Below are 15729 nucleotides of genomic sequence, written 5' to 3'. Positions count from 1 at the left end.
TTGTGCAAGATCATAGCTCTGGGAATTAAATGAATTTTATTTATCAATTATATATACCTACTTTTTCTAAACAGGAAATCATCATCTGATGGTTTTCTCTCCGTTTTTTTCTTTGGAAGGAACTTGGATCTGGTTCTGGGGCTTTTACTAGAGTCCTGGGGAAACAGTCTGGTGTTAATGGAGTAACAGCATCTGCTGAGCTCTACGGTGGCCGAGAAGTGCAAAACAGATTACAATTCTGAAAACAAAATAACAAATCAGAAAACACAACAACAATTCTGAAAACATTATAACAAATCAGAAAACACAACAACAATTTGAAAACAAAATAACAAGTCAGAAAACACAATGACAAATCAGACCAACCTGAAAGAGGCAGGTATATCTTGAGACAGTGCCATTGGTTTGGGATTACTCACCGCTGACAGGACGAGACATCTGCCAATCAATGTATACAGAAAGAACCAGCAGAGTCATGGTAGAAAGTTCGGAGATGGTCTTAAAGTAGCTCAGTTTAAATGTATTGTATGAATTGCACTTACTATGGAATAAAACATATGGAGTGGAGTGTCTATTTACACTTTGTGCAAATAACCTGCCCTATTGGCAGTAATTCTGCTCTGTAACATGTGATCAAGCTATTCAATACTTTAATAGCAATCATGAATTATAAGCTCCAGTGGCACAGATGGTGAAGCATGTGTCCTTGGCTATTTGACGCAATCGACTCAGGTTCAATCCCGCTTTGTGCCAAACTTTTTTTCTCCCTTTTCAATTCTCGTATTAGCAATCAATTCTATTTACACTAAGTGAAAATAGCAGTATTTTTAGCAATATGCTATTTACACTATGTTAAAATAGCAGGATTTTCTGCTATGTATACTACTTGTTGCAAATAGTGACAATTATCTGCACTTAAGAATTGTAGTACATTATAAAACAGTACGCAATAATAATGTATTGAGTGTAAATTATAATTTTAATTCAAATTATTAAATGGATGCCACCTTATTGGTACAATAAAGCCCTCCCTACACCTACCCTACACATTATTTTCACCTTTTTGATTATTTCCTTAATTTTTATTGAAAATGTGATACGAGATTTGAAAAGGATGAAAAAAAATTCGGCCACACGCTTAACCACCTGCGCCACTGGAGCTAATGAATTTCTATTATTAAAGTGTTGACACACGTTGGAGAGCGGAGTTACTGCCAATAAGGCAGGTTATCTGCACAAACTGTAAATAGACACTCCGTATGTTTTATTCCATAGTAAGCGCAATTCATATAATACAATTAAACTGAGCTACTTTAAGACCATCTCCGAACTTTCTGCCATGACTCTGCTGTTCTTCAGCTGGTTCTTTCTGTATACATTGATTGACAGATGTCTCGTCCTGTCAGCGGTGAGTAATCCCAAACCAATGGCGCGGTCTCAAACTATACCTACCTCTTCCAGTTTGTCTGATTTGTCGTTGTGTTTTATGACTTATTTTGTTTTTGTTTTCGAATTTGTCATTGTGTTTTCTGACTTGTTATAATGTTTTCTGAATTGTTGTTGTGTTTTCTGAATTTGCAGATTTGCATTTGCATTTGCGTTTGTAATTTGTTATTTTGTTTTCAGAATTGTAATCTTTTTTGCATTCCTCAGCCACCGTAGAGCTCTGAATAAAACCACAAAACCTCAGCTAGTGGGCCTTAATTTGCACTCAAATCCTGAGTGAGGTGGGTAAGAAATTAGGCCAATAAACGGTAGCTTACATAAATTTTGATGCCATTCAGGATAATTTAACAGCTAATTATCAGGGACTCTTGAATGAAAACAATTTGCAGATGAGAGACCCTTGTCTGTTTGTGAACTAATTATGTCAGTCTGAGTCATTTGTTGACTTTTTTTCAGAAGTGTCACAGGGCAGCTGGCAACTTTTTTTTAATGCAAATACCGCAGAGTGAGTCATCTAAATTGGACTCCTCCAGAATGAAAGCTTTATTAAATCAAGTTATTTTGACCGACTTCATTGAATTGTTTAAAGGACAGTTCATTTAAAGCAACACTATGTAAATTTTGGCGCTCTAGCGGTTAATAAACAGAACTGTATGCATCCCGCAGAAGAACATTCTAACCAGAGCTACTTCTCCAAGTTTATGTCGATTAAGGCGATTCACGCAGGTATGTGTTACTCCGCACGGGTGACGACCCGAACAGGCTACAATAGTCCAAAAATAATCCCTTATTATAAATATACCGTACTGATTTGGCATAAGACAAAAAAGCGGTTTGGTAGATGAATTTATGATGTACTCGCTCATTATACAGGTGCTGGTCATATAATTAGAATATCATCAAAAAGTTGATTTATTTCACTACTTCCATTCAAAAAGTGAAACTTGTATATTATATTCATTTATTACACACATACTGATATATTTCAAATGTTTATTTCTTTTAATTTTGATGATTATATCTGACAACTAAGGAAAATCCCAAATTCAGTATCTCAGAGAATGTGAAATATTGTGAAAAGGTTCAATACTGAAGACACCTGGTGCCACACTCTAATCAGCTAATTAACTCAAAACACCTGTAAAGGCCTTTAAATAGTCTCTCAGTCTAGTTCTGTAGGCTACACAATCATGGGGAAGACTGCTGACTTGACAGTTGTCCAAAAAATGACCATTGACACCTTGCACAAGGAGGGCAAGACACAAAAGGTCATTGCAAAAGAGGCTGGCTGTTCACAGAGCTCTGTGTCCAAGCACATTAATAGAGAGGCGAAGGGAAGGAAAAGATGTGGTAGAAAAAAAAGTGTACAAGCAATAGGGATAACCGCACCCTGGAGAGGATTGTGAAACAAAACCCATTCAAAAAATGTGGGGGAGATTCACAAAGAGTGGACTGCAGCTGGAGTCAGTGCTTCAAGAACCACTACGCACAGACGTATGCAAGACATGGGTTTCAGCTGTCACATTCCTTGTGTCAAGCCACTCTTGAACAACAGACAGAGTCAGAAGTGTCTCGCCTGGGCTAAAGACAAAAAGGACTGGACTGCTGCTGAGTGGTCCAAAGTTATGTTCTCTGATGAAAGTAAATTTTGCATTTCCTTTGGAAATCAGGGTCCCAGAGTCTGGAGGAAGAGAGGAGAGGCACACAATCCACGTTGCTTGAGGTCCAGTGTAGAGTTTCCACAGTCAGTGATGGTTTGGGGGTGCCATGTCATCTGCTGGTGTTGATCCACTTGTGTTTTCTGAGGTCCAAGGTCAACGCAGCCGTATACCAGGAAGTTTTAGAGCACTTCATGCTTCCTGCTGCTGACCAACTTTAAGGAGATGCAGATTTCATTTTCCAACAGGACTTGGCACCTGCACACAGTGCCAAAACTACCAGTACCTGGTTTAAGGACCATGGTATCTCTGTTCTTAATTGGCCAGCAAACTCGCCTGACCTTAACCCCATAGAAAATCTATGGGGTATTGTGAAGAGGAAGATGCGATATGTCAGACCCAAGAATGCAGAAGTGCTGAAGGCTACTATCAGAACAACCTGGGCTCTCATAACACCTGAGCAGTGCCACAGACTGATCGACTCCATGCCACGCTGCATTGCTGCAGTAATTCAGGCAAAAGGAGCCCCAACTAAGTATTGAGTGCTGTACATGCTCATACTTTTCATGTTCATACTTTTCAGTTGGCCAAGATTTCTAAAAATCCTTTCTTTGTAATGGTCTTAAGTAATATTCTTATTTTCTGACATACTGAATTTGGGATTTTCCTTAGTTGTCAGTTATAATCATCAAAATTAAAAGAAATAAACATTTGAAATATATCAGTCTGTGTGTAATGAATGAATAGAATATACAAGTTTCACTTTTTGAATGGAATTAGTGAAATCAACTTTTTGATGAAATTCTAATTATATGACCAGCACCTGTATACATTTGGCAAATTCTGAACACAGAAACAGTTACATAGTGTTGCTTTAAAGACTAACCATGGCAGAAACAAATGTGATGTTGACAGCTTTATTAAATAAGACCTTAGTTAGGAACATTTTTATGAATATTTAAGGGTTTAAAATATTTTGGCACTGATAACCAGACCAAATGGTTATTTTATTTTGAAATACGCACATATACACATTTACATATAACGTTACAGCACGCTTCCCGCTGAAAGGCGTTTTCAGTTTGTATGTTTTACTCATCAAAACGAAAGTAAACAGTGGCAAGTTTAGCATGCACACGTTCACAGTTTACAGAAATGCTCATCACTAATGAATTGCTCATTCACAAAATTAATGTATAATACCATTTGTATCAAAACGAACAGACGTGAAAGAGGCACTGATTTACAACATTGTGGCCCTGAGATATGGAAAAACTGTAAATGAAGTGCTTGGTCTCTCAAATCATTCTACAGGTATGTTAACAGTCTGGAAAATGATTTGAAAACTATCGGAAAGACCTGGCTTATGAGAAGTCCTCATAAACTTGCCATTATGCTTTGAGGTAGTTGTTGCTCAGAACACTGGGACATAAAACAGAATCACGCAGCATGATTGGAAAGTAATATTCCTTCTTATGGTGAAGAAAGCAGTGCCCTTATACCTCACCCTGACTAGGTATTATGAGTCATTTCGCCATTTCTATGAACAGATACATGGCACATACTGACTCTAAATTTAGCCTTCTGGTAGACAAAATAAATGCATTTCACATGTTCATTGCGCAAGTATAAGATTATTTTCTGAATTCTGCAAATATAAGATGTTATATCTGTGATATCAGCTGTGAGAAAGTGTTTTTTTGAATTGCCATATTTGTTGGAAGCAATAAAATATATAGTAAATTCTTTATTGACATGGTCAAAGTGATGTTTTCTAACACTTCAGTTACCACGGCAACAGCTAACCTATGCCTTAATCCCTTCAGAATCTCATGAGATAGTCTACAAGACAATTCATTATCCCACTTATTTATTTTATCCCTGGAACACTGCCGCAGGTTATTAGACTATTGCCGAATATAGAAAGAATTATTGCCATTATGCTTTTCCAATATGAAGTAATCTCTATCTAATGCTCTTGATATCTTCGATTGATTTATGTTTAATAACAAATCTAGTTACTCAGACTTAACTTAAAAGGGAAATACCTTCCTCATAATATAGTTTATACAAGTGCCACATACTTATATGTTCAGAGGTGTTTTCTGCGATACATTTTCAAACATTATGGTAAAAAAAAGAAATGTAGTACATTGTCATTATTGGAGAGATGGCTACATTTACCATTTTCTATTGATTTCTATAAAACACACTTAGTAGCTTTTACTGATTTGAATTTAATACATACATTTAATAGAGTTATTTAAAATAAAAATCTATTCATGCTCCCTGTCTTGTACGTACAATATATAATGAAAACTCTTTCTACCATCAGAGCAACTGAAGCATCAAGCACCACCAAATGGAAGGCAGGTTTTTGCGAGTCTGCTACCATATTTGTCGAGAGCAAGCAGCATGAAATGAATAAAAAGCCATTTGCAGAAGAACTACTTTTGCATTCTGAAACCACTGGACAAAGTGTAGGAATCAATCCTAGGTTTGTGAGACACATTTTTAATAGCTTTTTAACCGAATCGTAAAATATGGTTCCAACGGCAGGGAAGCAGAAGAAGGAACCGCCAAAGATGTATATGTCCAGAGAATGTTTACTTGTACCAATAATTACTGGAATGGAAAAAAACAAGCAATATATAGCCAATTTTGCATATTCAGTGCTTTGTCTACCACAATAATGTAATATCTTTGGGGCAAATATTTATAGAAGTGATTTGTTTGATTAACTACTCACATTTCATGCAATTAATTTCCTTCGATTGATAACATTTCTATATACTGTATGCATGTAGACTTTTGTTTTTTTTTTGTTTGGATAAGTATCATCTTTGTAAGTATCACTGCAGTTTTTTTTTCATGCAGGAAAAGGGTTGGTTGGGTTTGTGGCTATATTTATTAAAGACAATGAGCTTTGAAGGTTGAGAAGCAGGATATGATTCAGTACACATTGTTCACTGCCTGTCAACATTTTGCTGTTGTATCTGAACTCCCTTTAATAAATAAACACATCACAGCAAAAATCAAAGATTACAAATAAATGCATTTTTAGCAAAGATCATTGCAGAGGGAGAAGATACAACTGCAAACAACAACGGAAATGGGCGGCTCTCCACAGAATTAAAGAGAAAAGACAGATAAGCATGGATCCAGCGTGAAACACCGGTGCTAGCTAAGCACACAGACACACACACACACATACACAAAATACACAGACTCACATCTACTCTTACCTTCGGGATATAAGACATCCTCTAAAGAAGCAGAAAATGGAGAGAGAATGAAGATGTGTATAATGGAAAGATCAGTGAGAGGTGAACATTAATTGTTGCAGAGAAACAGAAGATTTCACATGCATTTCATGAGTCAGAGAGCATCAATAACACCCTTGGCACAGTCTTGTAGAGATACTGTGTGCACATTAATAAGATGTTTGATTGGGCTTTGGGTAGCTAATCTGCAGCTCAAAGACCAATAAACAATCTACTAAAATCTGAGATTACATCAACACTGCCACTGCAACTTGCGGTAAAGGAAATGAAGGTGGCTGCTGGATGAAAAACTGACATTCTGAGTTTCCTGTTAGGACCACCAAGAATGCACAGAGGTAAATTACGCTCCCACTCAAGATTGCTTATGACTGTTTTCCAGAAAGCTTACCTCTTTATACCCTAGCGCAGCGGAGGGCTTGAGGGGCGGCGCAGGTCTCAGACAGCTTAAGGACCATGGCTTGGTGATCTTGGGGGGTTCGAGAGGGCCTCGGTTAGCCGCAGCAGTACCGAAACTGTGCAAGTGGTGGGATGACGTGCTAGCCATGGTTGTAGGCTTACCATCAACACTCTGCTCATGCATAACACATAATCAAATAATGATTCACCAGTAGACATTCTGTGAAATACTGAGAAGGGGGGGGGGGGCAAAATGCACTGGGTTAAAGGTTTTTACCTTTAATATTGTTCCGACTGGACTCCCTTCCTTGGTGTAAGCATGAAGATGTTCCAACAACTCCAGCTGCTCCTGTGCACTACTGCAGAACACTGTGGTGCGATCTATCGTCCCCCCTAAAAAAAGGCAAACAAAACACCATCAGCAAAATGGAAGATATAACAACAAGAAGACTGCAACTGTTCAACAACTGTTTCAGCATGTGCTTTACAAACCAACATTTATTGGATAAAAATACAGTACAAAAGTAATATTGCGAAATCTCATTAGAATTTTAAAGAAGGCTTTTTATGCTCAACAAGGCTGCATTTATTGGATAAAAATACAGTACAAAAGTAATATTGCGAAATCTCATTAGATTTTTAATATAAGTGTTTTCTATCTTAATATATAATTTTTTTCCTGTGACAAGAAAGCTGAATTTTCAGCATTCATTACTGCAGTCTTCAGTGTCACATGATCCTGTCAAATCATTCTAATATGCTAAAAAAGAAATCCTTTGTAAGATTAAAAATGTCTTTATTGTCACTATTTATCAATTGAATACAACCTTTTGAATGGTAAAAATAAAAAAAAAAAAAAAAGAAAAAAACTTTAAAAATTAAAAATATAACACAAACAAATACAAAAAATAGATTAAAAGTCAGTTTCTCACACATATGGCTTCAGAATATAGTGTACAAGTCACATGGACTACTTTATGAACTATGTAAAACACCTGTGTGAAAAGTGTCCATAATGCCTTGCTTTGTGTTCCACAGGATGACATGAAAGTGAGCAAAAGATGACAAAACTTTAACAAAATCTAAAGAAAATAGCACCGCTGTATAATAACAGGTCAAGATACTAGCAGCTTTTATATATATATATATAAAAAGCCTGCATTAATGACAGTCGAGTGCACATTGTTCTGTGACCTCTCAAAAAACATGCCTCTGTTTACATGGACTGAAACAAACCTGTGATCTCAAAAGCATAATAGCCTGTCTCTGCATCCTCTGGCAGTTTGGTTACAGTGGTTCCAGTCAATGGCAGACGTCCCTATGAGAGGAGAGTGTGACAAATGAGAGCATTAATGACACAGGCTCACTGTCATGTACCCAAGATGAACATAAGAAAAATGAACTTACCTGGTAAATGAAACCACTCATTCTTGGGCTGGCAGACAGCATGACTACCACATTGGGAAACAGCATGAAGTATCGCTCTTCCTTTTCCTAGAAAAAAAGCACATATGCACATTATTTTAAATTCAATACTGCAAAAATGATATGAATAACCACTACATAAAAAAAAAAAGGATGCAGGTGTATGGCATTACAGCACAGCCTCACAAACACAAACATCAAATGTCTTTACTAACACACGGTTTTGGTTGCTGCATAGCTTTATTTTTTGCTAAACTGATTACTCATGATCAACAAATATCATACCTTATTTCTAGCAAACCAAGATACATTTCAGCTAAGCAAAAGAGAGAAAGAGAAAACATTGAACACAAATGGAGGGAATCACTCTGAATGAGTTTAGCAGTAAAATACTTTCATCAACCTTCTATTTTTCCTTCAGCTAACTAACACTCTTCTGATGTAATTACTCTGATGTTTCCATTACCCAGATCATCAGATGTCAGGTCAAGCCTAACCTCAACAAAACTTCCCCACACTCCTTCCTCACCTCATTTAAACTGCTCTGGATGTGGACCTGTGACGTGTAGACCACCTGACCCAGTGACTTCATGCTGTCGCCCTCCCAGCCCCGCACTGGCTCTGACAAGATCTGCAACTCCAGGTTCTTTCTTTTTCGCAAATCTTGACACTGAGTCTGAAATACACAAACAAATCAAATCAGTGAAACAAAAATTAGATACATTGTGTGTGTTAATATGCATTTCATAATATGAGTCAGGGTGAAGACAAACCTATAACACATAATGATTTGAAACAATATTGTATTAAAGTATTAAGACTGATTCATACCAATTCTAAAAGAGGTTACCAGCTCCAATTAAATGTTACTAAACTATAAAATATTTACTGAATGTTCTTAATTATGTCCTGATATCTAATATAATATATATCTAAAATATATACACATACAATTTTTCTAAAGTTTGGGGTTGGTATGATTTTTTTTGTTTTATGCTGTATAATGTAATGTAATGTTGTATTATGTTGTATAATAATATGTCTTTTATTCCTGTGATGCAAAGCTGAATTTTCAGCATCATTACTGCAGTTGTCAGTGTCAGAATGTATGCTAATTTGTTGCTAAAGAAACAATAGTGCTGATTATTTTGAAGGAAACCAGAATACAATGCCAAATTTAATGTCAAATGACTGTAATTCAAAAATAAAAATACAAAAAAACAAAACATATTCAAAAACACAAAAAAACCTATATACAAAAAAAAGTTCAAAAAACAACAAAAAAAACAAAAAAAAAAAAAAAAAAACCTTGGCAAAGGGGGAAGACCAAGTCTATATGACACCTCCACTAGTGAGATAAACTACGAAAATGGGACTCTCCCTTACCTGTCAAAAAAATCAAAAAGAACAAACGAAACCGTTCCACAGAACACAACGGGTAAAGAAATCACCTACCACTATAATTTTCTTTGAAGAAACACTTAACCTGAGAAGCAATTGTATATGGAATGACTCATCTTTCCTCAGCCTTTTTATATTATAGAGGCACTGTTGCAAAACCTTAACCTTTACATTTCATGTAACAGCAAAATCTCCTCCAACCTGTAAAGTGCGGTTTCAGAGATGAGGGTAAAAGGGAATTGGAGAGAAAAGACTCAAAATGTTCTGCACCAAGACAGGAAACCTCTCACTCTGGTCAAAACGGAGAAGTCAAAGTCAAAATGATCATTGGATTTTAAAGAAAGATTTAGTTCTCAGCCATGCACCAAGATTAAAGGGCAAATCTGGCAGATAACGGAGACATACCACAAGATTTTTAAAAGCAACTGTTGCTTTGAGAATGTCACTGTAATCTGGATGCGCTTCCTACAAGAAAAAAAAAAGAAAGAAAGAATCTGTAAATATTATAATTCATGAACAGACTCACAGGCATTCATTGCCTTAGCAGCTTACGGTTACCTCCACATGTCGCTCAAGCTCCTGCAGGAGGGTGGGGTACTTGTCGAGCCTCATGAAGGGTTTGCTCAGGCTGGTGGTGAGGGTCAGGATACCAGGAGCACTGGCACCCTGACTCTCCATGAACTTGTCCAGCTCCTCACTGTTCAGGAAAATGCAAAGTATTTTTTATTTGATTTATTTGCCTTTTCTAGTCAATTCTGATCAGCACATCAGCATCATCAATGTTCGAAAACAGTCTTTTCAATTTAACATTTATTTATTTATTTAATAAATGTAAGAATTGTTTAAAATTGATCAAACCTTTTTGCACATAAACATATAAATCTGAATATACACAGACACTAGCGTTCAAAAGTTTGGGGTCAAGATTGTTTTTTTTATTTTTTAAGAAATTAATGGGCAATCTCTGAGACAATCATGTCAACAATGCTTTCTAATATAACCAGAACAACAGCAAATGTTTTGGGGAAGGTGACAGATTAGGTGTGAAGAGAAAACCAGATGCTAAATTGTGATAAACTAAAGTTAGACTAAAGATGAATCATCTGAACACATGCCTTGAACACACGATCAAACAATGGAAAAATGCTGCAACATTTCTGAGTGATATGCAGTTTTCTGAGTGATACGCAAGTGAGCAAACACAATCAAAAGTGTGTCTTCTGCCTCCATCAGCACAACCACAGCTATAGATATCCTGTTGGGTTAGTGCTGTTTCCTGTGTGTATGAGGCATGCCTTTTCACTCTCTCCTTCTGTCGTGGAGCATTCTTAGGTGGAAGGAGAAAACTAACAGAAACCCTATTGTAGTTCATCGTACAGGAAGTGTGTAAAATGTGGCTCAGGCATTTCTGAATACCCCTGAAGTTTACTAATACAAACCAAAAAAAAGAAAAAAGAACAAAATAAAACACTTAAAATGGAAATAGGGCAGCAGTGTTATATGTAAAGGCAAAAGGGAGATTTGCTTGTTTTGTCTCTCAGCTCAGGCGGACACAAGAGAATGAAAGATTGTAGTGACACCTGGTGGTTCATCTTTATATTAAAAAAAGCAAAGACTTGACACACACACACACACAAAAATACTAAAACAAATTATAGTTTGACTAATGTCAAACAAACATAGAAATGTTTTGTAAGCTTAACAGAGCTTTAGTATTTGCAACCTTTGGGAAGTCAACTTACTTATGTGATATTCAATTTGAATATATTTGCATATTAACTGGAACTGATTTGAGACAAAATATTGTAGCATTTTCCCCATATCAATCATTTTTTGTCCAGAAACCACTCTTTTGCGCTCTCACAAATAATGTCCTCTTTTGAACAATGTGAACACGTGCTCAGAATCCACTGATGTATTACTGTTCTCAGCAGCTCTTTGCACCACAATTCAGACTTTACACTAATTCTTTACATTTGTGACATGCTTTTTTTTTTATTAATTTTTTTATTTAATGACTTTCAAGAATTTAAAGGTTAACTACTTTACCCTTTTATAGGGCTGGGCAGTTTGACGGTAAATATACTGTTACCGCGAAATAAAATGGCTATTGTTAGAGATTTTGCTATATTGTGTATTCAATGCAAATATGCAAATATATCTGCATAACACAGTACTGCTTAAACGTTATACACCTTTTGAGTGATAAGGAAACATGCATGAATGAGAAAATAAAGACTGAGTGGGATGAACTTGGTAGAGTTATTAAGTGCAATAAGCATTGTAAAAGAACTCAATGCAGTGCTCGCGCTGACTGACACACAGCCGAAGCATGCGCACTGAAAGCCCCTCTCTCGACAGCATGCAATTGCAAAAACAGATCTCTTTCATGTTTTATTGTGCTTGAATGGTCAAATATGCACACAGTCATAATGCCCGTCGTGTGAAGTATTGAAGTAAACACAGTCGGTTATATGTTAATGTAAAACAGCTGGGTGAAAACGAGATGTGTTTCAGTATATTGAAACCGTGCAGTCGGTCTTAAAGGGACAGCAGCCTTATTTACCTGCTGCTGTCTGTCATTATTAATGTTAATCATGTTTGAATGATACAGTGAAGACTATGCAGTGTTTTATTTTTACACTTTATTCAATATCTATAATATTCCTTACTACATGTTAAATAAACCTTCATTAGACTTTAATTAAACCACTCAATTAATTTGGATCACTTTTACAGTGTATTTTTGTACTCTTTGAAGTTTTTGTGGAATGAGCTTTTGGTGGAGGGTGGAGGGTTAAGATATGAAAAATATCTTAATTTGTGTTTTCGAATATTAACGAAGGTCTAATGGGTTTGGAACAACATGTCGATGGTAATTTTGTGAATACTGACCTGTGATCAGTCAGCACACAGACTGCAGAAGGATGGCTTGAGCAGTAGGACAAGTACAGCGTTCTGATCTGACACATCAGGTTCAGATAACAGGCACCAATCCGCTGCTGGCCCTCTGGCATCCTGCAAGGCAAAAATACACAGATCATCCCTGATACATTATCTGACTTTAATACATTCTATTTGGTGTCAAATAACCAGTGACAACGAACAACATTAACATTTAAAAGCATTACAAATACAAAATAAAAAAAAAACTAAACTGTAACATTTAACAATAAAAAAAAAAAAAATTTGTATTAAATTACAGTTACTTATGAATGGGGTTACATCTGAATATTTAACTGTTTTATTTCCTATTTGGGTTATCAAAAAGTAATCAGTTACATTACTTTATTAAAGTGCAAATAACCTAGGTTTTGAAATGGTGCAGCATAAATATTGACATGTTACAAATAAAACCAACACCAGATGGCACTGTGATATCCAAGGTATGACTTCAATAGAAAAAATAAAATCAAGCAATCATTTGAGTATATGAAGACTAGGGCGGGGTGATATATATATATATATATGTATATATATATATATATATATATATATATATATATATATGTATATATAAATGTTATATTTAATTGATATTGTCAAAATTTTATTAAATTAACACGTTATTTGATATATATTTCGATATGTTTGTCATTTGCATTTAAATAATAATGGGGGAAAAAAAAAAAAAAACTCTAGACCAAATGATCACTTACTGCTTTTATTAAATGAGCACATGTATGTTCACACTAACTCAAGTAGTGCAAAATAGGTATTTCTCATAGTACAGAAAGTGCATTCTGTATACTTTTTTCAAAGTGCATGCAATTCACAATTTACACTGTGCAACTATGGGGGAAATATGTATATAAAATGGGATAAGTATTTTTTTTTTTTTTTACAGGTTTTTTAGCTATTTATAACACAAGTCTGTCTACTGTCTAAATGGTTTAAGAGAAGCTCTGTGGCATAAAAACTATGTTCCCACTGGCACTAAATGACCCTCTCAGGACGGGGAGCTATTTGCTGATAGCACATAGGTATATTCTTTATATATATATATATATATATAAATTAATACCAAAGACTTATACACTCTCTCTGTCTATATTATAAAAACTGATAAAACAAATGAAAAATATTATAACAGTGAAATTCCTATAAGTAATTCCACATTGCCATAGCCTATGTTTCTCTGTTCACACAACAGCGATTGAGGTAGTGCATTTATACAGTGACCACAATCACAAACAGTACAGTCGAGATCTCATGACAACACAGACCGGCTGAATGGAGCTTTCATTTAGATCTCTTCATTTAAACTCCAGCTTGTTTGTTTTTCAGATCATCTGTGGCGGCGCTTCCGCAATGAGGAGCAAGCGTTTGCATGCACATGGTTGCCAGATTGCTTAAAATAAGCAAAACACCAGGAAGAAAATGTATCTATGTAACAGCGAAGCCCTGATTCGGGGATTTGAACTCTTGATATCTGGCAACTGTACTCATGAAAGCTCGAGTAGTAGAGCCGTGTAGAGCAGTCCGCAATAACATGTTCCATTTTTGGAAGTTCAGCGAGTTCTTTTGGGAAAGTATGCTTGAATTTGAAATATTCACAATATTTTCAAATTTTACATCGTCGTCAAAATTATTGTAATAGTATCGCTAATATTCGATATATCACCCATCCCTAATGAAGACTGAGATAAAGACACTGAAATGCAGCTCTTACTTGGAGCACTCCTCCAAGGCAAGACACAGTCCCTGTTGGAACGAGAGGATGTCCTCTAAATTCCCATTCAGACTGGAGCAGTCCGCACTAGACAGCCTGCAGAGAGAGCCGACAGAAGAGTCATTATGTGCATGGGTTTTCATTGACCGACCCAGTTCCCCAAAATGTCAATCGGCTTTGATATCAAAGGCTCCCTGATGCCCTGGTAACATCTGAGTTTTCCACTTACTTGTCGCTGGTCTGTAGAGGGCGCAGGTAGCAGCCCAGTACCATCTGCAGCTCTTTGACAAACTCTCTCTCATGGTCCAAGATGTCCTGTACCACCTAAGAAAAAAACCCAAAGCTTTCAAATAAGAAGTTAAAGCTTCTTTACATGTCCTTTTTGGAATTTGTTCACATTTAAAGGGATACTCCACCCCAAAATGAAAATTTTATCATTAATCACTTACCCCCATGTCGTTCTAAACCCATAAAAGCTTTGTTTGTCTTAGGAACACAATTTTTTGGATAAAAACCGGGAGGCCTGTGACTGTCCCATAAGTAAATAACAGTGTCAAAGCTATGAGAATAGTCCATCTGCCATCAGACGTGCAATCTGGGTTATATGAAGTGACAGGAACACTTTTTGTAAGCGATGAAAACAAAAATAACGACTTTATTCAACAATTCCTTTGTCAACAGTCTCCTCTGTGTCTCTCCATATCACTGTATGCTGCATATGCTCTTCTGTATCATCCGCGTCACAAGGTATTCTGACGATGACTTTCATACCTTTTATAGACCTTGACACTGTTATTTACTTGGCAGTCTATGGGACAGTCACAGGCCTCCCGGTTTTCATCCAAATATCTTAAATTGTGTTCCGAAGACGAACAAATCTCATAAATCATCTCAACGACATGGGGGTCAGTGATTAATGACAAAATTTTCATTTTGGGGTGGAGTATCCCTTTAAGAACTTACCACATTGTAATAATTTTTAGTCAGCTGAGGAACGTCAAGTCCTTTTATCGCTTTCGGAGAAATTGGCTTCTCTGGGGGGTAAAAAAAAAAAAAGGGAGACCTTTTTATTTGATTATGCTCACTTGGGCAAAACGTGTAAGAGAATATCTTGGATTGCCCACTCACCACATGGCTTGACCTCTCGGACATAATTGCTAGGGAACCAGCCGGTTTTGCCGTTAAGGGTTCCCTCCCACCATCCACCTTCCTCCTGGCGTGTGACATGGATCAGCTCACCCTTGCTGAAAGACAGCTCGTCCTCATTGTTCTGCTTGAAATTAAAACGTGCCTTGACCACCAGCTGCCCGCCCCCTCCATTCTCCGACATATCCTGGACACAGCACCAACAGGTGAAGAACTTCAGTATGTAGTATTTTGTGTTACTTTAGCAATGATTTTAATGGTGATCACAACAACACTCTAATTTCTGCATGCCAAAAATTGT

At 36.5% G+C, this 15729-nt stretch overlaps 1 protein-coding gene across 2 annotated transcripts in view; it reads right to left on the bottom strand.

Moving 5' to 3' along the window:
- The window catches only part of LOC109049091 (rho guanine nucleotide exchange factor 6-like), a 34924-nt gene that overhangs the window by 7713 nt on the left and 11482 nt on the right, over positions 1 to 15729 (bottom strand). For both annotated transcript variants that reach the window (XM_042770263.1, XM_042770264.1), the window contains 14 exons: positions 15411 to 15615; positions 15246 to 15316; positions 14512 to 14606; positions 14283 to 14378; positions 12506 to 12628; positions 10169 to 10307; positions 10016 to 10075; positions 8739 to 8885; positions 8192 to 8278; positions 8021 to 8102; positions 7062 to 7177; positions 6777 to 6956; positions 6350 to 6370; positions 62 to 155 (listed from right to left, as the gene is read on the bottom strand). In XM_042770263.1, coding sequence (XP_042626197.1) covers positions 62 to 155; positions 6350 to 6370; positions 6777 to 6956; positions 7062 to 7177; positions 8021 to 8102; positions 8192 to 8278; positions 8739 to 8885; positions 10016 to 10075; positions 10169 to 10307; positions 12506 to 12628; positions 14283 to 14378; positions 14512 to 14606; positions 15246 to 15316; positions 15411 to 15615 — 1516 coding nt within the window. The remainder of the gene's footprint in view (positions 1 to 61; positions 156 to 6349; positions 6371 to 6776; positions 6957 to 7061; positions 7178 to 8020; positions 8103 to 8191; positions 8279 to 8738; positions 8886 to 10015; positions 10076 to 10168; positions 10308 to 12505; positions 12629 to 14282; positions 14379 to 14511; positions 14607 to 15245; positions 15317 to 15410; positions 15616 to 15729) is intronic.

This window comes from Cyprinus carpio, chromosome A14, assembly GCF_018340385.1.
Source record: "Cyprinus carpio isolate SPL01 chromosome A14, ASM1834038v1, whole genome shotgun sequence".
In the NCBI taxonomy this organism is placed as follows: Eukaryota; Metazoa; Chordata; class Actinopteri; order Cypriniformes; family Cyprinidae; genus Cyprinus; species Cyprinus carpio.
The sequence above is the reverse complement of the archived record's forward strand: the minus strand, read 5'-3'. Positions and strand labels throughout refer to the sequence as shown.